Source organism: Centruroides vittatus, unplaced genomic scaffold, assembly GCF_030686945.1.
Source record: "Centruroides vittatus isolate TY-2023 unplaced genomic scaffold, ASM3068694v2 contig_15, whole genome shotgun sequence".
In the NCBI taxonomy this organism is placed as follows: Eukaryota; Metazoa; Arthropoda; class Arachnida; order Scorpiones; family Buthidae; genus Centruroides; species Centruroides vittatus.
The window spans coordinates 324370-349395 of NW_027120927.1; the positions used below are offsets into that span (position 1 = coordinate 324370).

The following is a 25026-nucleotide window of genomic DNA, read 5'->3' on the forward strand; positions in this document are numbered from 1 at the left end:
TTTTTAGGTAGAGATCGTTTATTTATTTACTTATTTGTTTGTTCTGATGTGTTCTAAGCTTTCATAAGTTAACTATGAGCTAAGTTCACTGACGTGAAGTTTAATTCTTGAGTTATGGGCGGAATATATGCTAAACATATGCTTTGAAACAGGTGTTTAGCATATATCTATGGAGATTTAACAAATAATTAAAAACAACTCATAAAGTTTTTGTCTTGTACAGTATTCTCGTGCGTGTTTAAAAGATGATTTGAGAGGGGTGCGGGCTCTACGCCGATTTTTAATCACAATTACGAACTCATGCATGTGGAAACAATGTTAAATCCCGTAGGTGCGGAGTATATGCTGGGGAGGATTACGCGCGAAAATAAATATTTATGTAAGATTTACAATGAGTCTAACTCTATAATTCGCTCAAAATAGAGATAAATGACAGTTATGACGAGTTAAGCATTAAATAACTGAATTAATCTTGAATTTTAACGCATTGTTTGGCTTGTTTTTTGGCATCGATAGCTTATTATAACACAGAAAACAGAAGTTTTTAAGATTAAATTAAATAAAAGTTACAAAGAAAGAGTTAAGAATAATTTAAAGTTTAGAAATTGTTAATGAGGTTAGGTTAAAAAAGAGAACATGGAAGAAAGTTTAAGGTTATAGCCTTAATATTTCTTTTATATTCTACAATATGACGGTCATAACTTTTCGTATAAGGTCATACATAACCTTTATCTTTCTTCCATATTCTCTCTTCTCTTCTAATTACACAAGATCAAGATCCCGATATCAGCAAGATAAACGGGACGATGGAAAACTGCAATGACTAGAGTAGATATTTTACAATAAATTTAATTAATGGACCCACTAAGTAACGCGTTAGAGCGATGAGAAGGGGTTAAAGGTCACCTAAATGCAATTCATCCTCACGGGAGAATGAAAATGCAATTACTATGCAACCACACTACGCAGGAAGCTCGTAACAAATTGGAAAATTATCATGTAAACATTTAATTATGTCTCAAATAGTAGAAATGATTAATTTTGTCTCACGGATGACGTTGCTCAAATAATTCCTTAATTAATACTCGACCCTTCGGGTTATTTTCTCTGTTATATTACACAGAAAATCTCAGTAAAAATCTAAAGAGTAAATCTAATTATTTGTACTGAAAATTAGAAAATTTAATTAGGGAAGCTCGGGATGAAGTCAAAAGATAAATAGAAATTATTACAGCTTTCTTATCTTTTTGCTGCTCTACAATGCTATACAGGCTGCCTTAAAGGTAAATATTTATCTCTCTCCTAACTTTAAGAATCATTAAGCAGTTTAATAATGGGGAATAAGTGTTATTATATACACAAAAGATGCTTATAGAGGAAGAATTGAGGACGACACATTGTCTCATATTGATCTGCCAGTGATCAGCATTGATTTTCGAATGTTCTGCATCAACGAAACCTCATAAAGCTTCTCAAATTAGAAATTAACACACAAAAACTCGCCACTTTCAATTACGTATAAGGTTGTTCAAATGTTAGTTAACTAATAGCATTTTGGAAATTATTACAATGGTGCTAATTGCGTTTAAGGCTACCCTATAGATATAGTGTAGTGATAATTTCTTTTCGTGTATACATATAAATTAAACGTCATTATCCAACAGCAAAAATTCTATAATAATCTGAGAAAAATCTGACTTTATTTGTGAATAGAAAATCAATTTTTCCCTTCCTGTAGCTAATTTATAAGATCCTGCATAGGTCTTATAAGCCCTGTTGATCTTTAAGTCCCGAAGACAGATTTCTACAGGTCTTACAGGATAGGATTTCATTTAAGTTGTGCAAATTGGAATCATCCACCACCTGCTACCATAGTAACAATCTTGTTTCGTGTACAAATCGAACGTTTTTACCGCAGTTCTGCCTATTCTCTACGTAGGATGGTTCCAACTCAGCTAACCATTTCAATACTCTTCAAACCTACAAGGTTGATCCGCTTTTGGGCCACTCTGCATCGTGTTTTTGGAGAAAATCACGATGAGCAATAACGAGAGAAATTTAATAATAAACAAGTCGCACAAATGCGAAAATGGTTATTAGACAGCACTGAAGATTTTAAATAAAATTAGGAAGTGGGATTCCTGTTTCCTCCGCTGTTGTAGCAACAGCGGAGGAAACAGGAATCCGTTAGAGAATGGATGTTTTTAGACGGAAATTACTTCTTTTGAATGGCTAAAATTTTATTTGATCGAAATTAAAAGAGGATAGAGTTATCCGACGACATCACTTGATCCTCCTACAAGATTTTCTCCTCCCTAAAGCATCTTATTCACTGTTTCTTCTATTGATTTCTCCCTCGGGTCCTTCTCCAAAGCCAAAAGATAACAACTTGTACATTAAAACAGCAATTTTCTTCTCTGCCAAGCAATAACAATTATAACTTTGTTTAAAGAAATTACTTCTTATTTAATAAAAAAAAATATAAAATGAAATAGGAATTTCTTTGTTGTTCAATGAAAAACACAACGGGATCGGTAGTATTTTAAACTATTTGTAAATTCTAAAAATATACTATTTTTAGATTAAAAGACGAATTTCTTTATTTCTGAACGTATTTCACAACATTATAATTTTTTTCTGCAGTTATTTTACTCACGAAGCCAACGTCCGAAAAGTAAACGTAAAGATTGCTTCACTGCAATATTCATTTATGTGCAGTGAAGATAGAATTACAGGCGCTTCCGTTATTTTTTACTCCGTGATAAAGTAAATAAATAATTTAATTTATTTTTATTTACAGTAGAAGAGCAGAAAAATATAATTTTCTACTTTAAATAGACAGGATAATTTGTGTTTTTACAAAAAATTGTATATTTTTACATCAAATAAAAGGACTTGGATTATATGTTATATGAGCAAATTACTGGCCAATTATGTCTAATTTTTCCATTTTTGTAAAGTTAAATTGTTTTTAGATGCTTAAAAATAAACTTAAGCTCCATTTTTCTTAAATTCGAACAAAATAATAATAAGATTAATTTGATTTAAAGGCTAAACATTTATATTTTTATACAATTATCGGTAGTTTTGAAAGAGTTTCATAGCTATTTACGCGTATTCTCTACACCTTAATATAGAAAAAAATGAACGTTTTTAAAGGGTTTTTTAATCGAAAATACCAAAAAATAAACAGAATTTTTGCAATAAAAGAGTGGTTTTATATATATTAAAGATTGTTTTCTTTTTTTAAAATCTTTTATCAAAATAAGAAACAAGAAGACAATGAAACGAAACAACAATTTTGAAAATACCTGCAGAATTTTACACAAAATAAGGAAAAATTCAGAAAATTCTCAGAAATTCTACACATTCATCCTTACTTTATCGATTTTCTGCTGTTTATTCTGACTTATTTCTAAGAAAAATCTTTAGTTTTTTCTTTTCTTCCTCTTTCGAAGGTCGAAAACTTGCGCTGGATACGACTTAGATGTATATCCTTCTTATTAAAAGATACTTTTTCTTGTGTTTTATTAATTAGACCTGAGATAAAGATGCCGAAAACGGCTAAGTCTGAGAAGTACGAGTTGAATGGGCCAACTGACAACAATAGAGAATCTTACGGCTCCTTTCAACAGTCTGCTGAAGATGGGGAGTTTATCATCCACCACGATCAGCTGGTGAGTACTTTTCTATCTAGGCTCCTTCTATGACTTGTTGCTCATTGTTAGCGTCTTCTTTATCTATTGAATCGCAAATGTCTCGGAGAAGCAGGGGGATACAGACACTTCAACAACTGATTTGGGCCTGACAATGGCTCCAACTCCTGCAGATGACAAGTCTACTTACTTTAGAGATGGAAAGAGAAAAATAGGTAAATTTTTACTTTATTATAAATAAGGGATTGTTGCAAGCCGAAAAAATCGGCTATGGCTTTTATACATTTGTAGAAATCGTATAAAATTAGATTAAATTATACAAATTTAGATTTGAGCATGACTTTTTCTTTTGTTCTTTTTTATTATTGATACTTTCTCCACGTTGATATAAATGAGAGAAAAGATGACTTTCGTTCAAGAGAAGCCTCATAATTTCTTTTCCTGGACGAAATCCAATAAATGGAAAGTTCAACGACATCTTACTTCTCTCCTCTTTCTCTCTTTCAACAGAAATCGTCAATTTAATGAACAGTCTTCTAAAATAAATTCTGTTCATTTGTTTATCCAGACGTCAAAGGAAGATTCAATATTATTTTTCCTACCTTCATACAGCTTTCCTCTACTTTTTTAAATTTAAATATATAATTTACCATCTGTTCAAAGATATTCTATTTTTTAATTCTTCAGAGTGTAGCATCATTTCTCAATCATTTAGATCGATTTTTAGAAAAGCTTGTTTAGCCTGAAAGTTTTAAGCCTTAGCAAAAATTTACGGCTTGACAGACTGACGAATAGTTTCTAAATATCTAATTCATTATCCATGTTACAGATTTTGTTTTGGTCTACGAAGAAGTGAGTGATGAGAACATCAAGAATCAACAGATACAAAAATCTATGAGAAAATCACAGAAACACGAAATGTGGCGACAAAAATTCATGTCGAATCTCCGCAAAGCAGGCTTGGACATGGAAGAGGTAATTCGAAACCCGTTAAATAATTCGTAATTAAGAAAATTTGGCATCATAGCTGTCCATGTGTCAGAAACTACCCGCATCTTTTCTCTTTTTTTTAACTCTTCCAACTCTTTTACTAAGTTTCTTCTTAACAGCATCACTTACTATCTCTAATTCTTCTTGTGGTTATCACCTTTTTATAGTCCATACTCCTCTGTTTCTTTATTAATAGAAACTGGTAAGGAATATAGAAGCAAATTCTTGCTTATCAGCAATATATCTTGCTTCCGAATTTAGAAAATCAACGTTAAACATATCTTTACATATCATTAACTTGAAAGCATATTAGCGTTAGTGATGCGGGATTTAATTCTGGAAAACCTTAGTAAATTTAAAAACTTCTATCCTTTGAAACAGGAAGTGGTCGATGGTGACAGGAAGATCGTACACTTCATTAAACTTTCTGCACCCTGGCAAGTGCTCGTCTACTATGCGGAGATCCTTTGCATGAGGGCTCCTCTCCAGGTGAGATAAGTTGTCTGCAATGCACTTTGACAGTTTCTGGTGATTTCGAGCAATCTTCTCTTCTCTAGGCTCATCCCAATCCTAGCACCAATTGGTCCGAGCGCATACTGCGTACACTGCGAATACCCAACATCATGCACGCAGACATACCCAATAAACCCCTGGACTACTACACGTGCAGGTTTAAAGCTTCCAAATTGGACAAGTGAGTATCGTTCTGTTACGTGTTCTTATCCATAAACGTCTTGAATGATAAGGTTTTAATAGATTTCTAGGAAGCGAGAACCAGGAAGAGTATTTCACCACGACTCAAAGGATCCGAGTGGTGCAAGAAATACTTCAAACCGCTGTGTATGGGAAGAGGAGAAGAGCTCAACTGGGTATTGATAGATTGGTGGAAGAGGGAGTTTATACTGCTGCTTTCCCACTGCATGACGTGAGTATCTGTGTCGAATTTTCAGTGATACCTACCTAGGATTAAATAACTCATTTGCATACAGGGCCCCTATCAGAAACCTACTCACTACGTTTTGCCCGATTGCCTAAACAGGAGGCAAATCTTATACGAGTATTGGGCCAGATGGGGAAGGTGGTACAAGTATCAACCTCTAGATCACATTAGAGAATATTTTGGAGAGAAAATTGGAATCTACTTCGCATGGTTAGGTGTGTAACGTAATTAGGTGTGTGCGTCTCTACATCAATTCTTATCTTTAACTCTTCATTTTCTTGAAGGTTTCTACACGGGTTGGTTGCTACCTGCAGCAGTAGTTGGTTTAATCGTATTTCTTTATGGTGTGTTGACCATGAAAGAAGATTCACCTTCGTAAGTGCACGTGCCATTGTTTTTCAAAATACTTTTGCACATTTCAGTAGATTTGAAATATAAATATCATCATCTTTTTTAAACAGTAACGAGGTATGCCAAAGTGAGAAGAAGTATAAAATGTGTCCGTGGTGTGACGGTTGCCCTTTCTGGTACCTCAGCGACATTTGTTTTTTTAGCAAGTTATCTTACTTGTTTGATCATCCGGGAACCGTTTTTTATGCAGTTTTCGTTTCATTCTGGGGTAAGAACAACAAAAGCTATCGATATACGCGGTATTAAAAGCGTTTATTGCCGAAATTACTCGAATCTACCTTGAAAATTTCTTACAAAAATAATCACGAATAATCGGGATATATGTAAATACACAGTCGAACCTCCAGTAACGGCCACCTTTAAAACGGCGGCCGTTTTTGAAGGAACTTCGAACAAAAATTTATACGAAATAACCTCCAAACAACGGCCGTTTTATGTTCTCGCCAGTGGCCGTTGTTCAGAGGTTTGACCGTGTATATATTTTTTCAGCTGTGACGTTTCTAGAACATTGGAAAAGAAAAAGTGCCAGTCTTGCCCATCATTGGGATTGTATGGATTTTGAGGAGGAGGAGGTAATTCACTCATTGTTTTCATACACCGAGTCCGAGCATGGTTAAATACTCCTAATTTACATATTTTAGGAGAGGCCCCGTCCAGATTTTGCCGCAAGGGCTCCTTTTGTGGAAAGAAATCCAATAACTGGAATTAAGGAACCATCATTTCCGAACTCCATCCGTCGACAAAGGATGGCTGCTGGAGTCGGTGTCATTTGTATTATGGTAAGCAGCTTTAATCATTTTAATTTCCTTGCCCATAGTTCTGTATACAGTAAAACAGCTATACAATGGTGTAACAGATTAAACAAAATTAATATACACATATAGAAACAAATACAGCATGGAAATATGGTAAAGTGTATTAAAAAGAGCGCTGGGCTATATCTTGTCTATTAAAAATGAATTAAATATACCTACAACTGCCGTAAATGATCGGGCTAAACTTCGGATATATGATTATGGATTAGAAATGAATTCGGCACTAGAGTTCGGCGTTAGGCGCCATCTCTTATTAAAATTAATAATTATAATATATAAGTTTAAGATATAACCATAGATGAAAATGGAAGAAAAGAATCGGCCCGAAGCGGGACCCGAACCCGCAACTTCCGCTTACCGTGCGGACGCGTTGCCAGTTATGGTACCCGGACCTTCGGTCCGATCTCCTCTTCCAGCATATATGGTTATATCTTAAACTTATATATTATAATTATTAATTTTAATAAGAGATGGCGCCTAACGCCGAACTCTAGTGCCGAATTCATTTCTAATCCATAATCATATATCCGAAGTTTAGCCCGATCATTTACGGCAGTTGTAGGTGTATTTGCTTACGATATAGGGTTTCGTTTGATGTGTATATTTGTAAAAATGAATTATTGTAAGAATCTATCAGTTAGATAGATAGCGTCGTCATCTGTCGAAAGCTTTTGTAATTAAAAAAAATAACCTACTCTACCGTAAAATGGGACGAATAGAAATTAAACTCCAAGAAAATTTGTACGTATACGAGAAAAAATTCTCCATGCTATCTTTTGGATATTATTTTTTAAAATATGCACATCGTTTTGCTTTGCTCCCAACATTATTCTAGTTTTCAGGCCTGTTTGTACGTTTTGACGAACACATGCTTTTGGTGTTTGAAAATTTTTTGGTACCATTTAAAAAATTGTTTTAGTATCATTGAAATTACTCATATTTTGAATGCATTTGATCTCTTTTTGCGCTGTAATGATTTTGAATTCGCGAGGTGAATAGAAACGCAACAAAACTAGCTGTTTCTATTCATTCCACGCAACTCTTCTCCATACCAAATTTGGTGACGTCTCTGTAATGAAGGTATATGGAAAGTAAAAGGACTCCTCAAATTGAAGAATGTGGATATAGAAGATACTCTTTCTACGGAAGAATACACACTACGAGAATTTTGACAAGTGTGAGGAATTTTACTTCGCCTATGGGGACGTTGTTAGGAAAGTCTTTGCATCCTTACTAGCTATTCATTACGCTACAAAAACGTAAGTTTCACCGATGATTTCAGTGACTCGAGTATTTTTGAAAAGTTCTTTCAAATGAAAATTTGAACCAATAAAAACATCTACAGATGGATATCAGTTTCAGTTGTTATTTTATTTATAGAAGAATCAATCGTAAAAGTTTTGATATTTTTAGAAGAAACAATTATCTTATAAAATAATGCTGGGTTTATTTGCAGATGACTTTGGTGATGATATTTATAGTAGCAGTCATTATCTACAGGACTTTGGTATCCATCCCTCTGCTGAAAAATAGGACATTTTTAGGCATGACTTCTGTCATCACCAGTTCTACAGGAGCCGTTTTTAATCTCATACTCATCATGGCTCTTGGAAAAGTATACGAGAGCTTGGCACTCAAGCTAACTCAGTGGGGTAACTTGAACCCATTACGTATCTTCTGTACTAAATTTAACCTTCCTCTGATCATATTTAAACATTTTCAGAGATGCACCGAACCCAAACAGATTTCGACAATAACTTGACATTCAAAGTATTCCTTTTCCAATTTGTTAATTACTATTCTTCTATCTTTTATATCGCATTCTTCAAGGGAAGGTAAGTTCTAACATAAGGAAACTGGCAGAATTTCATGTACAAGAGTTAAACCTTTAAGATATTTTTTGTATGAGTTTTAAATCCCCTTTACAATCTTAAATTATGTAAATTATTCTAGATTCGTTGGCTATCCGGACCATTATACCTACCTGATGGGTTTAAGAAACGAAGATGTAAGTTGTTTCTGTAATTTCTCGGATGATTCGATAGTTTCAGATGAAATTTAAAGTTAAGACCGTGTATATAAGGAATTTGAACTCGTTTCAGTGCAATAGTAGTGGCTGTTTGATGGAACTAGCCCAACAGTTAGCGATCATCATGATTGGGAAGCAAGTGATCAACAATGCTCAAGAGATCCTGCTCCCGTAAGATATTTTTTACAATGAAGATAGATTCAGAAACGGTTTTTAAACTAGATTTCAATAAACGTTAGGAAAATAAAGTCATGGTTTCATCGCAAGAGAACTAAGTTAACGAGTGGGATCAGTATTACACGTTGGGAAGAAGATTACCAACTCATCGAAAACGAAGGATTGTTTCAGGAATATTTAGAAATTGGTGAGTTTTTCAGAACTATTTTAAGCAAACTGACCTAACAGAAATTTGAGAATAATTCATCTTTGAGATCATTGGAAAATTTTCCAAAAGTTATTCGTATTGTAAAAGAAATTGATCTGAAAACACCGTTTTTCCTAGTTTTGCAGTTTGGTTTCATCACAATTTTTGTGGCAGCTTTCCCTCTCGCTCCCCTCTTCGCCTTACTTAATAATTGGGTAGAAATTCGCTTGGATGCACAGAAATTCGTATGCGAAACTCGCAGAACAGTTGCCGAACGAGCTCAGAATATTGGAATATGGTTTCGTATTCTGGAATTACTTGCTCATTTGGCGGTCATCAGTAACGTAAGTCATTATGCCTTTATCATTGATGATTATTTTTAAACTCTTTAATACCGGTTTTTCACTTCCAGGCCTTCTTGATTGCCTTTACCTCAGACTTTTTGCCCAAATTACTTTATCAATATGACTACAGCTGGGATTTAGAAGGTTATGTCAACTTTAGCTTGTCGTGGTCATTGAACAGCTCTCTGCTCGAAAGTTGCAGGTAAATAATAGTAGCATAGGCTCATAAATTAGCTTTAAGTACATGTTTCAAGCTAATTTAGCTAAGAAAATAATGCTTGACGTGATCATTTTTCTGGTACTTCCATTAATAATATTGCAGAATCTTTGTTATAGGTACCACGGTTATAGAGATGAGGAGGGCAATTTTAGACCATTCTTCTGGAGATTACTCGCAGTTCGGTTGGGATTTGTTATCATATTTGAGGTAATCTTTGAGGATATTTGTTAAATTTATTTAATTTTTGATACTTTCCACAATTCAACATTATTCAAGCATCGAAAATGCTGAAAATTTACCTTTAAACTTTGCGTGCCTGACCAAACCCACGATGGCTTGGAAAAAAGCACTTAGTAACAAACGGGGTGAAAAAAGTTAAAAATTAATAATAATAAAAATAACTCCCCCGTGGTCACTCCCTGGAGCCTTAGTCTCGAGTTTTGCCTGTTGTACTCGAACTGACGTCATTGAACTCACTCGTGTTACTATAACTCACATAATTGGTAGTCTCGAGTTAGACCCATCGAGCGAACTCGAAAAGCGAGCGGAAATACGCTATACTCACTTGGTTACGTATACCGTTAAGCGTGATGGGATTACTGTATTCGCAATGCATCTGGGTTTACGACTATAATGATTCGACCAATCAACTTAAGTGTAACAAAGTTGTAAACAAATCAACGTGGATTGTGGCTCAAAATGTATCTATTATAAATGTGTAACACTTCCCCCGTGGGGAAAATTTCAAAAAATCCCTTTTTAGTGTATATTCTGTTGACGTCACCTATTAAAACGCAATTAAAAACGCAAAAAACCGCATGTAAAATAGTATAAATAGAAGCAGAGTTCTTCACGGTAAGCCTTAATTCTGTCCCTTTCCCCGCTGGGGAATATCGAAAAATCCCTTTCTAGTGTATATTCTGTTGACGTCACCTATTAAAACGCAATTAAAAACGCAAAAAACCGCATGTAAAATAGTATAAATAGAAGCAGAGTTCTTCACGGTAAGCCTTAATTCTGTCCCTTTCCCCGCTGGGGAATATCGAAAAATCCCTTTTTAGTGTATATTCTGTTGACGTCACCTATTAAAACGCAATTAAAAACGCAAAAAACCGCATGTAAAATAGTATAAATAGAAGCAGAGTTCTTCACGGTAAGCCTTAATTCTGTCCCTTTCCCCGCTGGGGAATATCGAAAAATCCCTTTCTAGTGTATATTCTGTTGACGTCACCTATTAAAACGCAATTAAAAACGCAAAAAACCGCATGTAAAATAGTATAAATAGAAGCAGAGTTCTTCACGGTAAGCCTTAATTCTGTCCCTTTCCCCGCTGGGGAATATCGAAAAATCCCTTTCTAGTGTATATTCTGTTGACGTCACCTATTAAAACGCAATTAAAAACGCAAAAAACCGCATGTAAAATAGTATAAATAGAAGCCGAGTTCTTCACGGTAAGCCTTAATTCTGTCCCTTTCCCCGCTGGGGAATATCGAAAAATCCCTTTCTAGTGTATATTCTGTTGACGTCACCTATTAAAACGCAATTAAAAACGCAAAAAACCGCATGTAAAATAGTATAAATAGAAGCAGAGTTCTTCACGGTAAGCCTTAATTCTGTCCCTTTCCCCGCTGGGGAATATCGAAAAATCCCTTTCTAGTGTATATTCTGTTGACGTCACCTATTAAAACGCAATTAAAAACGCAAAAAACCGCATGTAAAATAGTATAAATAGAAGCCGAGTTCTTCACGGTAAGCCTTAATCCCGTCCATCTCCCCCCGTAGGGGAAATTTCGACATGTATATTATATAAAAACACGTGCATATTGGAATGCAACGTTGTGTCAAAATTTCAAAGGAATCGGTAGGAACAAACGAACGTTATATTTTATTTATATAGATAAGTAGAAAATGATCTGCTTAGGTCCATTCTCACAGAAAAGCATAATGCCTCACAGAAAAGCTAACTTAGGTCGTCGGAAGTTAGCGCCATCTGTTGGACATAAAAGCCTTAATCTATATATAAATATATTTTTGAAAGGGGGGAAATGGTGATCTTCACATATGCCACAAACCTTCGCGGGAATGTATTAAACAACTTCCCAAAGTTTCATGGCAATCGGATAAATGGTGTGGTAATGCATGAAGGACAAACACACACACACACACACACACAGACATACATTCGTTTTTATATATATAGATTTACAAATGAAGTTAGTCGATTTGGCCTGTGAACGGCTCAGTTATTACATAGAATTGCTCTTAGCCCTTGGTTTAATTAAATAGATTAAATATCTACTAATGGGGGGTAGAAAATAAGGACAATAATCACAAATAAGTGATAATAAGCACAAACGCTAAGGTATCAATGTAGTATATTTAATAAAATAAAACTCGATTAGATGAGTAATTAACATGAAATAACCAAAATGCATTTCGGACTATCGGAATAGTCCCTCTTCAGTTGGTATTAATATAAAAAGGTTATAATGCTTAAAATTATACAAGACAAACAAACTGCTATAAAGGTATGATCAGTGAACGTTAAATGGGTGCAGAGGAGACAGGCATAAGGCAGCTTCTTATTGCTACAAGATAGCTTGACATAAGGGTTACATAACAGTAGGAAGACGGAGTTTTTGAAGGTGGCATTACTACAAGGTGCAGAGTTATCTGGTGACTAACTTCTTAATAGCCAACCTTCCTTCCATCACCTCTTAATTAGTTTGCACCTGTTACAGTTACTTTTGTGTTATAGCGATATAGGACGCAGGATCAAAATGGAAGCCTCCAATGTTTTATCAAAAAGAATAAACGAAGAACACAAAGACATATTTGTCACACATATAGAAAATAAGAAAATAAACAGTGGAAAATTTGACAACGAATTTACTAGAAAAAACATTTCGATGTGTGGAATTAGTTCAAAAATTAAATACGTGTGTTGGAGCTAAAAAATCCGTTGTGGAGTGGAAAAAAGTAGGCATTTTAATTTAATCCTTTCTTCAGTTTTCTTCTTTGATCTATATCTTAAATTGTTCAATGAACTTAAAACTTCCGATTAATAAATAATCTTAATATAGTGTCTATGCTGTTAATTATTTAACGAAGTTGGTCGAAATATATAATAATAATATATAATTGGTCGAAAATCTCGTTGCCTTCTTAAACAATGTTTTTCAGCTCCTTCTAATGCTTCGATTGCGATCAGAATAGCAAATCCGTCAGCCATTTTCACTTTTGTGTAGAGATCTCACATACTCAACTCAAAGTGAGTAGGAACTCACATGGCGAGGTGGGAAAGCACGTGAGTTAGAACTCAAGACTAAAAATTGACGTCAGAGTGTGAGATGGTACCACGTGACACTTTCAACTCGTTGGGAGTTGTAACATGAAAAACTCGAGACAGGGCTTTGGTCGTGGTGGGAGAGCCCAGTAATTTTACTGATTCATAGGGCAATGCAGGCTGGAGCACAAGCTTCTGGTAGGGACACCCATACCAGTGAGGTCTATGGGGAGAAAGGAAGCTAAGAGTGACCACACGCACATTCTGTGAAGATATTTATCATGGTAGTAACCAGATATAAGTGTGATACTGGCTCGGACGTTGCCCGGGTTAACAAGGTTCGCGTTTGTGGGTTAGGCAGAGGCTCACGTTCGAAAAATAGGTCACAGTCTCCCTTGGTTACCGGTGGCGAAAGCAGCGCCGGCCCAAGTATGGCTACTGCAATGCCCTCGACAGAAGTGGGGAGTCAACTTAACCCTTGTGTTTCTGTGGCAATGCACCCACAGACCACAAAGGCTGGAAAACCGCATCAACGAATGAAATGGACAATAGAAATGAACGAGTTTATCATCCGTACTTACTACACCATCACAAGACTCGAAACAAACATGACAGAGTACAGACAACAACTACACACAACAATAACCTCACCTCGCTGTCACCGAACGAAGGGTTGTTGATCAAAAAAGAACAATTATACACACCAACCTTATCCCACAAACAACAGGTTACTGATCAACACACAGAAACATTTAACATTAATGAAGATCACGTAACCTGTTAGGATAATCCAGCAACAAGCACTGATTAAGCACACATATAATAACAACCACTAGTGATACTACAGACACTTCCTCATCCACCACTCATAACATAGATTTAGTTAATACGCTCTCACTTATATTTCAGGAAACACCCGCTAAATATACAGGCACAGATCCCACATAAAGACCACGAATACCAAAAATAAACACGTCAAAGGCAGTAGGAAAAACACTAAATTATGTAAACACTCACTTACTACCACACTACATTCATTTAATTTCTACACTCTCAGATATTCATACACTAGTTTATGCTGGGGCGGTTACAGTAGTAACACACCATGGACTGAAAATACAATCGCAGACAGATACGCACAAAACACAATTCTATCACAAGCCTGTCTGGCAGAGAAGAATAGAAACACAAATAAATGACATTAGACAGCAATTAGGCAGGCTGACACAATACACTAAAACAACATAACACCCAAATTAAAGAAACAACTAAAAACCATTTCAAGGAAATCAAAACACACAAAACATAAACATAACACACATTACAAAAAACATTGATACACTAAAACACTTTCAGCCAAAGCACGTAGACTGAAACGATACAAAACATGTTCACTACGAAAACAACAAAAAACATTATTTACAAACAATGAAAAACTTTTTACAGACAAATTATAACAAAGCAAACACCGATACACAGCACAGTGGCACACCAACAGAGAAGAACTCACAACCTATTGGTCTTCTCTTTGGTCCAGTGCTGTCACACACAATGCTGATGCAGGCTGGATCGAGGAGGAGAACAAAAGCTTGCACAACATACCAACTATATCCTGTGCTGAAATAAATGTACACAATATCCTCTACGCTGTTAACAGAACAAACAACTGGAAGACACCTGGTGTAGACAACATTCCCAATTTCTGGTACAAAACGTTTATATCACTGCGACCATGAACTAGCTAAACACCTAACACACATCATCATCAATCCACAAGACATGCCAAATTTCTTACTCAGGGTATCACCTACATGAAACCTAAAAACAACAATACCACAGACCCCACACAATACAGACCAATTACATGTCTTCCAACACTCTACAAATTATTGACATCCTGCGTTGCAAACAAAAGATACAAACATGTTGAAGAACACAACATTCTTACCGAACAACAAAAGTTGCGTACAGAAATCACAGGGGATGCAAAGAACAGTTACTCATAGATTCAGTCATTCTACGGCAAGCACACAACAACACAGAAACATACACATGGCATATATAGACTACAGAAAAGCATTCGACAGTGTTCCACACAGTTGGCTGCTACATATTCTACACATGTACAAAATACATCCATCATTCATTGCATTCTTCCAAAACACTATGCAGAGCTGGAGAACAACACTACATCTCAGGGTTCTACACTTCCATACAAACAAACCAAATATTTATTAGGCGAGGAATTTTTCAAGGAGATTCCTTGAGTCCTCTCTGGTTCTGCTTAGCCCTGAACCCATTATCCAACATGTTAAACAACACACAATATGGCTACAATATCAGACATGAAAAAACAACACAGTTTACACTGTCACATCTCATGTACAGTACATGGACGACATAAAACTTTATGCATCCACACAAAAACAACTTCATTAACTCCTACAAATCACACATTCATACACCAAGGACATACAAATGGAATTTGGCCTAGATAAATGCAAAACACTTCACATAGAAAAAGGAATCCTGAAGAAAAGATTTTGCACTTGGAAATGGAGACGTTATTGAATCCATGGAAGAGGGCGAGTTCTACAAGTATTTAGGATTCCAACAGGCCAAACTAACAGAACATACACAAATAAAGCAAAGATTAATTAAAGAATACCAAAGTAGGTTAAATGCTATTCTCAGAACACAGTTAAATGCAAAACACACAGTTAAAGCAATAAACACATATGTCATCCCAGTACTCACATATTCTTTTGGAGTTATACATTGGACTCACACAGATCTCGAGCAACTCCAAAGGAAAACAAGAACAACACGTCTAAGCATAAACAACATCATTCCTACAGAAAGATTAACCCTTCCACGTAAAGACGGCGGACGTGGCCTGATTGACGTAGTTAACCTTCACTACAAACAAATACAGTCACTGCGAGAGTTTTTCTACAAAAAACAAGAAACATCACAATTACATACAGCAGTAACTCTAGCAGACTCGAATAACACACCATTAAACTTACACTCACATCACACGGACACAACACAACATATAAAAAGCATACACACCATTAAGCAATCGTGAGCTCGAAAAGCTCTCCATGGCAGGCTTCCCTATGACCTGGCCCAGGATTTTGTTGACAAAACTGCGTCAAACAGCTAGCGAGGCATCCCCGAGGCTAAGACAAAACTGCGTCAAACAGCTAGCGAGCCCCGAGCTAATCTGGGCGAGCAGAACTCGCCCAGATTAGCTCGGGGATGCCTGTTTGGGGAGACGGAGAGATTTATGATTGCCATACCGGAGATTTATGATTGCCATACCTGATTTATGCCATCAGGTCATAAATACTAAAAACTACAGAAAACACACACTCAAAGACGCAGAAAATGTCATATCATGCCAGAAACTATACAACACATCACTTCTGGTTGCAAGCTCTTGGCACAGACACATTATTTACATAGACATAATCAAGTAGCAAATATAATACATACAAAAAAAAACACAAATTATTAGACATCCACGAACCATACTACAAATACATCCTACAAACAGTATTGGAAAACAACACGCACAAAATGTTCTATGACAGAGCCATAATCTATACTAATAAAGAGGAAATGTTTGTAAGTTTGTATGTAACAGGTAATCTCCGAAACTACTCATCCGATTTCAAAAATTCTTTCACCAATATTTAGAATGGACTTTCAGGGTGGACATAGGCTGTATATTATTCCGTTAAACCTTCGTATAAATTATATAAATTAAAAGATATCATCTAGGATGAAGGCTTTTATGTCCAACAGATGGCGCTAACTCCGACGACCTAAGTTTGCTTTAATGTGAAGCATTATGCTTTTCTGTGAGAATGAACTAAAGCGGATCATCTTCTATCTATATAAATAAAAATGTAATGTTCGTTTGTTCCTACCGATTCCTTTGAAATTTTGACACAACGTTGCATTCGAATACGCACGTGTTTTTATATAATATACATGTCGAAATTCCCCACCCACCGGGGAAGATGGACGGGATTAAAGCTTACCGTGAAGAACTCTGCTTCTATTATACTATTTTAGATGCGTTTTTTTTGCGTTTTAATAGGGTACGTCAAGAGAATGTACACTAAGAAGGGATTTTTTAAAATTTTCTCCACGGGGAAGTTTTATACATTTATAATAGATACATTTTGAGCCACAACAACGCGTGGCTGGGTCTGCTAGTCAAAGATAAAACAATTTATCACAACAGACCAGACATCGCACTCATTAAAAAACACAATAAAATCATATACATTATAGTCATATGTGTTTCAATCACACAATATACAAAATACATGCAGTGAAAAAATCAGCAAGTACGCAGAACTCGCCCAGGAAATAAGGCATATGTGGAGGATGGATACTTATTGTACCTGTCGTTCTCTCCTCTACACGCCATACCACACACACACTACACAAAAGCCTGGGAATATTACAATTGGAAAGAAACACATACATCACACAACAGAAGACCACTACATTGAATACATGTAATATTTTTAGAAAATTCCTGAATACAGACACACACACTGACACTTTTAATTTCTGTTCTGTTTTGGTTACTATGCCTTGACTCTGGTCTGGCACACAGCCACCGTGTCGACCGAGTATAACTTTAATAACCCAACACAATAATAGTAATAAATAAGAGCAGATAAAATAATTCTTCTTTAATTATTAATTACTGTATTGTGGCGTGCCCCCAGTGGCTTAGTGGATAAAATCACTAAACACTGGTCGTGGGTTTACGCCTCGCCAACAGGCTGGCCACGCGCAGTTTTCCGGGTTTTCTTCATGTTAGTAACACTTAAATAGGGGAAGTTTCCCTAAAAACCCTCCCGGGAGGCATTTCCCTCTCGGCAGATCGCCGATGTGTCGCATTGCTGTAACCAAATAATCCCAAACCCGAATTACGGCTTAGTGCTGCCATGTCCAACCCGCGGCCCACTCAATGTTTTTGTGCGAATTTTTTAAAACAGTAATTATCTTGTATAGATTTTTATTACAATGAAATGTCACTGTATAGTTAAATACATTAATATGGTTTATAACACCTTTTCACGTACACTCAGAAATTAAAACAGTTATTAAATATTTTTTAACAAATCTTAAAATATACGAATGAAAATAACCAGAATGTTCCCGAATTATATGGCGGATAGTGGCTTTTGGATTTATGTTTCCTTTCAGATGTCACAATAAAATTAAACGGACTTAATAGGCAGCTTGAAGATGAAAACGAATCGATCACAGACTGTTATTAAAAATCTTGCGATGAACATTACGGATGCAATGGGAATCTTTTTCTCAAAATTGAAAATTGTTAAATGTAAAAATCGTAATAGATTGATCGATAAAAAATTAGACAACCAATTATGTTGTACGACATGGCAAATACCTGTTGATATCAAAAAATTAAGTGAGAAAATGAAAAGCAACTTTCACATTAAAATACATACAAAATACTGTGTGAGATAAGCAGGCGGTCAGGGGTTAATCCCTTTCTGACCACTTAATCTGCACGGGTTGGTAAAGCCCGATCTCGGAGTCGTCGGATGGATAGGAGGGCAAAAACGAGCGGGGAGTGCGTCAGTAAGTCGACAGGTGTCCTTGCATAGACAGAAGACGGGTTTTAACATAACCAAAATAAAAGTTTATTCTATGCTAAATCTAGGATATACAGATCTATATGCGGTTAAATACAGGTACAAATACTCCTATCGGAGAGCCAAACAATTCTACTTAGCTCGCGAAGCGCGTGCTCGATCTATATTTATAAGGTTAAGGTTATAAGGTTTTTGCTGGCGGAGAGAGAGTTTACAAGTTTCTAGCCCCCAAAATACCTCTCTTATGCGTAGCGGAGAGTCGATTCGACAAACTTCGTTGTATGGAAGGGTCGTTGTCGTGGATGTTCTTCCAACGGGTGTCTCTCCTCTTCCTGGGTCCAGTCCGATGTATGGACTGGACCCAGGAAGGGGATGTCCCGATATAACTTCCCGTTGAATCGCTCTCCCCGAGTTCCGGTGAGTTTCGCTTTTATCTCCTTAACGTGGGGAAGGAGGTCACACGACCGTCAAATGTTGACGATAACAGCGCTGAGTGCAATTACGTGTCAATTTTCCCAACCGATTCTTATCACAAACGGTGATAACGATCTAATTTCTCACCCGCAGCGTTCTTCCGTCGGATTTGTTTCAATTTCCGACAAATGCGTAAATTCGCGGATCTTGCACCTGTATGATTGTATGTGTTTTGTTGTAAATAAATATGCGCGGCCGACAGTGTATTTTGATTTTTGGTTTTGGCCCAGTAAACAATATCGGTCGGACAACACCGGTTTAGTGGATCCAATAATTCTGCCACCAATTACCAGTGTTCAGTGGCATTGAACATCGAAGCCGCTGTAACTAAACAATATTAAGAATTTTTGTAAAAAAGTAATATATTTTAATTTATTCTGTAGATATTTATGATGGAATGCAAACTTTAAATATAATCTATGGGATTTTAGTAGATTTTTAATGATCAAAGTTGGCAACATGACCAGATTAAGCCTTTAGTTAATGTTGCCAGCTTCAATTTAATTATTTACGATGATAAGAATATATTAAACAATAATTTAAGAAAATAAATTTTATTTATATTGCTTAAGTTTTATGTTATATTATTTGTTATCTAAAAGTTTTATAAAACTAATTTTGAATTTTTTAAAGCCAACTCCTTGCAATTAAAAAACCTCTAATAATAAGTAACTTAATTATATATCGTAAACCGGGGTTACTTTGTGCACTGGCATACTAGAACGATTTATTTTCAATGTTGAAATTTATTTGAGGGTAATATATCGATTACCTAAAGAAAAAGATGAAATCGGGTACTGAAGAGATAATTTGCATAATAAATCCTGCAAAATAATTTGATTTTGCAGAAATCTTTGTTATTCAGTTTTATTGCTCTCTTAGTCTCGAAAAACGATTTTATACATTCAATATCACATTGTCAGCAAGTTTTAGCTTTTTGTAGTACTAATAAAAAATATTTTAATTAATAAACGCCTTTTTTCCTTTCCTTCCCCCTCCCCCTTTTCCTTTCTTACTAGCAATCACCGCCTAGTAACGTGACAAATGGAGTTCGATATATGTTTATGCAGCAAAACAGGATGTGTCAGAAAGTTACCCCTACTGATAAGATAAAATTGTAGCAAATACTTTTTACAATATTGGTTAAAACAATAAATTAACAATTAAGAACTCTTTGTATAATGAAAGAGAAAGAAAATATTCCTAAAATGACACTCGCGACATGTTTGGCCCAATAATCCAGTAATTAACATCGAGAAATTATGTGAAAAGTGTCACAAAATAGCCCTAGTAACAAATTATTTTTGGCATTTATAATATTTTAAGTTTATGTAAATAACACTAATTAAATTGATTTTCTTTCAAGTTTTAACACGATTAATAAAAAATAAATTAAATTTTTTATTGATTTTTGGAGAGTTGATCGAGTTATGGAAGCTTCTTAAGCAATAAAGTTTATGGAGAGAAGTAAACAAGAACAGATAGTTAATACAAAATTTGATTATCTTCCATTGTAGCACGTAGTGTTTGTTGTGTGCAAGATGATCGATGTCTTGGTGCCGGATATACCGAAAACACTAGAAATGAAGATCAAACGAGAACGATATTTAGCGAAACAAGCTCTTGCTGACTCTGATACCATTATGAAGGTAACGTTATTTTACACTAATGCTGTTCAATTAATACTCGAATAACAGCATTCTCTTATCTGATTTTGTAATGAAGTGGGTGTTGCTCGGAGATGAAGGAAATTTCGAATATTTAATTTAGTGATATTGCTAAAAATATACACTATTTACGTGTGTTGTGTGATTAAATCTATTTGCTTATATATACAGTACGGTAGACTTATTATCTGGAATGAATGAGAAAAATGCCATTCCGGTTAATTCGGTAGCATTTAAGTCCTACGCTCAGTAAATGGAACAGGTAAATTTTCAAAGAAACGTGAAGAGAAAAACACACGCTGTTAATAATTTGGATATAGAAGACTGACGGCCGAAGTGGCGTCATCCTATTGCTCTGGAGGATCCGGGATCGAATCCATGTCGGAAAACTCTAGGTCCGTCTCGGATGTGACGGGCTCTATCCCTCGTCATGCATTCCTCCTCACTGTGGGTCTGGCAGAATCCACAATGGATATGAAAACAGTACGTTTCTGCAAAGTATTTTGCTCATTCTCCCCTCCTCAGATTAATAGCTTATAAAGCGATTTGTGACGTTTCAAGTAACTCGTACATAGGCATTTTTGGCATACCGGATAATCGAGAGTCTACTGTATGTGTTTACCTACGTTGTGTATACATGCATGTATGTTCGTTTGTTTAAGTATTTATACAAATCTGTACACTGTATATGTTTGCTATCTGTATATTTGTACTTTCTGTATATATTTGTGTTCGTTCATATATTAAATTGTGTGTGTGCATTTAAGTGCATGTTGATAAGTAAGTGTAGTAATAAATGTGAAGTGTAGTTTGTCACTTATTATGCTACGTGTTTACGGGTGATTTTTAACTCACGCAAAACTTTAAATTTTAATAACTTTCACCCGAATGAGATGGAAATAAAATTTAAAAAGTACTTTATAGTACAATGTTTACATTTTTAGTGTCAATGATTGATTAATGTAGTGAGCTAGAATAATACTACATAGAGTGGCTGTGATCGTGGTTACGGCGCTCTTGGTGACAACGACGAGAACTATCGACGAGTCAGAATATTCTAACTCTATTCTAGTTCGTTGCTCTTACAAAACACAAATGCCACGCCCCTTGGACTAAAAGAAAAATGGCGGTGTATTCAATTTTCCTCAAACATGGCGTCACTTCAGCTACTCTAAGTAGTATATTCTAGCTCCTTGGGTTAATGTTAATGGTCATTTTCAATTGGTGGCACTCACTTTAGAACAATGTGTTTATTTTAAAAAATTATCATCAAAATTATAATTTTTCAATTAGTGTTTTGTCAGAGCTAGCAGAGTTATTGGACCATTCTTCTTCAAAAAGACCGTCATTTCTGCTGCATATATTGAATTATTGAAAAAGAAGTTTTATTCCAAAATACTTGTTGGGTTTAACGTCATCGTGCTTGGTTTATGCAAGATGGTGCAAAGCCTCATCGCACAAAACAAATGTTTAATAGCCTTTACAGCATGTTTGAGAAGTATGTAATCGGATTAGATTATGAAAAATATGTTGGTGGTGGCGTGGAGTGGTTGCCTTATAGCTCCGACTTAAACCCATGTGATTTCTTTTTATGGACTATCTTATAAACGGAGTATATAATAATGCTCCTACAACTATTGAAGACACAATAATAAAAAAGAAATAATGGCAATTCCAAGAAAGACCTTTCTTACCGTTATTGAATGTTTCAAAAATCGGGTAAAAACTATTATTACGAGCGAAGGTAGTCATTTTGAAAACCTAATTCATTAAATGGCAATAAATTCTGTATAATGTAATATTCTTTTTGAATTGTTTTTAAATCGCATATAGCCGAAAAGTTATTAAAGTTTAAAATTTTGCGTGAATTAAAAAATCACCCTGAATGTTTTGAGAGAGTATACTGTATGTATAAACAATACATAATGTGTTCGTTTGTGTTTACACGTTTAGTCACTGTATGTACAGTACTGTACAGTCTGTTTTGCCAGCATGTTTATGTGTAAGTTTTTGTTTGTGATGTGTGTATAGTATTTTGTATGTTATCAATGCCTGCTCGTATCTGTTATACAGTATACGAGTATGTCTATGATTTATGTATTGTCGATCTTGGAGGCACTTTTTGTATTCTTATGTGTGTCCTGTATATACGCATATATTTTTAGACAATGCGTAGAAAAACACTGGAAAGGACAGAGAGACTAAATTAGTCTCTCTCTGTCCTTTCCAAAAATGCTTCCAGAAATACATTCCCAAAGTTCAAGTTTTCGTGTCGAACAGCTCGCGAATATGTTACTTTCTACTTTAAGATCATTAAAAACTACGCATCATTTTCCAGGTTGCCCAAAGAAAAGATAATGATGATGATGAAGATTTTTCTAATCACGGAACGAGTGCATAAAATCATCCACTCTCTTTAGTAACATATGATCTAATTCAAAGTTTTCTTCAATACTTGCTTTACTGAAATGTTTATCGACAAAATCATTTTATTGTTACCTTTCCAGCAGATTTAACAATATAAGTAACCTTCATCTGGATGATAGACTCATCTATCTTTCAGAGAATAATTATTATACATAATGAATGTTTTATAGCGCAAACCAGTGGTGGAGATAGTTTAGATAATTTCAATTTATAGATAAACTGGATGAAGAATTTATTAAAAGTTCAGTTTTCAAGTATTTAATATACTCGAAACTTTTGTAAATTTTGCAAATTGACCCTTTATAATCTCAATTTTTACACAAAAAGATCGAGAAAAATTAATTATTAATGGGACTCGATTCGGTACCCTACGTTGGAAGCTGAGCCGACGATATACCACTCAGCCACGTCAAATATACATTAAAGAATCATGCAAAGTTAAAAGAAATTGCTGAAAAAACTTACTTCTCCACCACTGTAGCATTTTCTTTGTCGATTTTATTTATGCATAATTTGCATAATTTCGTCTGCAGAAAGTTGATGTTGCTCATTTGTTTTCGCTGATTGCGGAGTTGCAATGAATTGGATATGCATTAACGCCGGCAATTGGTTGTAAATTTGAATTTCGCGACATCCCACTACGTTCTGGTTGCTTTAAAATGCTCCAACTGTTGTTTATCCTTAAGGATTAATCCTTAAACTTCTATAAAGGATGCTACTCTGTACCAATTTTCCTAAAACTTGGAAGTTGGTCTTGCCAAATTTAATCGAAGAAAAAACTATTTTTTAAGTAGGTGATTGCTTCATTTCACTCGAGGCCCTCCTACGCCCTATACAAATGACTCTTTTAAGAGTCATTTAAGGCAGCTTTCCCTTTTATAAAATATATATATAAATATATATAAACATGTTTTTGCAGCCAATTTTCCTATGTGATATGCACTGTCGTGGCAAAGGAATTATTAAAATTTTGTGCATCTAAAATGAAATTCTCTCTCTATATATATAGCAGGAAAATTTCGTGAAAATCAAGCTTTGTATTTCTCTATAGTTTCCTCCTCTGCTTCGTTGAGGATTTGTACAGTTTGTAAATAAATATTTTCTGGTTTATGCAGATGTATATACCGAAATATGTTTACAGTATGTAACATTACTAATATATAAATATACCGTATATATATACAGAGAAAAATTAAGTGTGTGTTGTCCATCTTTAAAGTATGATCTGTATTTTACTAAGTGTGAATAATCTTGAGAAACATTAATAAATTATATAAATATTATATTTAAAAAAAATTCATGTTATATTCAAATTTCTTGTAAATTATTAATTATATTTAAATTATGAATAAAAATTAACTTTTGAAATGAATTTTTGGTATTTTGAAATGTTTAGACTCAACTATAGTCAATGACCATAGACCACGAAGGATGAGGTCATAAAAACAGAGGTTTCGACCTAGAAAGCTGGATTTAATCGGTATAAGTGCTTTTTGAGTATTCACTTTATAATTTATAATTTTGCACAATTTATTCATTTTATAAGGATTAATACAAAATTTTGAGAACTAAACTCACAACTTAAACACTTAAAAAGTACTTATAGTTCATAGAAAATACACATAATAGTCGCAAAGATTTGAGCATAAACGGCTAGACTTACCAGATATAAGTGATGTTGGGTTTGGGTGTTCAGATTTTTTGATATTTTGCTTGAAATTTTACGATCTTACTCAATTTAAAAATAAA

General features: G+C 35.0%; 1 protein-coding gene across 1 annotated transcript in view; it reads left to right on the forward strand.

Annotated features, from left to right (window-relative positions):
* LOC136968535 (anoctamin-7-like) overlaps positions 1-24560 on the forward strand; it is a 40064-nt gene extending 15504 nt beyond the window's left edge. Inside the window, exons 2-22 of the mRNA XM_067262518.1 lie at positions 3539-3677; positions 3769-3871; positions 4486-4631; positions 5028-5135; positions 5204-5340; positions 5403-5571; positions 5636-5801; positions 5871-5961; positions 6048-6205; positions 6487-6569; positions 6639-6776; positions 8269-8464; positions 8536-8647; positions 8766-8820; positions 8915-9012; positions 9081-9205; positions 9344-9549; positions 9618-9751; positions 9886-9976; positions 20701-20832; positions 23189-24560. Coding sequence (XP_067118619.1) covers positions 3552-3677; positions 3769-3871; positions 4486-4631; positions 5028-5135; positions 5204-5340; positions 5403-5571; positions 5636-5801; positions 5871-5961; positions 6048-6205; positions 6487-6569; positions 6639-6776; positions 8269-8464; positions 8536-8647; positions 8766-8820; positions 8915-9012; positions 9081-9205; positions 9344-9549; positions 9618-9751; positions 9886-9976; positions 20701-20832; positions 23189-23251 — 2637 coding nt within the window. The 5' untranslated portion in view covers positions 3539-3551 and the 3' untranslated portion in view covers positions 23252-24560. The remainder of the gene's footprint in view (positions 1-3538; positions 3678-3768; positions 3872-4485; positions 4632-5027; positions 5136-5203; positions 5341-5402; positions 5572-5635; positions 5802-5870; positions 5962-6047; positions 6206-6486; positions 6570-6638; positions 6777-8268; positions 8465-8535; positions 8648-8765; positions 8821-8914; positions 9013-9080; positions 9206-9343; positions 9550-9617; positions 9752-9885; positions 9977-20700; positions 20833-23188) is intronic.
* The last annotated feature ends 466 nt before the right edge of the window (positions 24561-25026 follow it).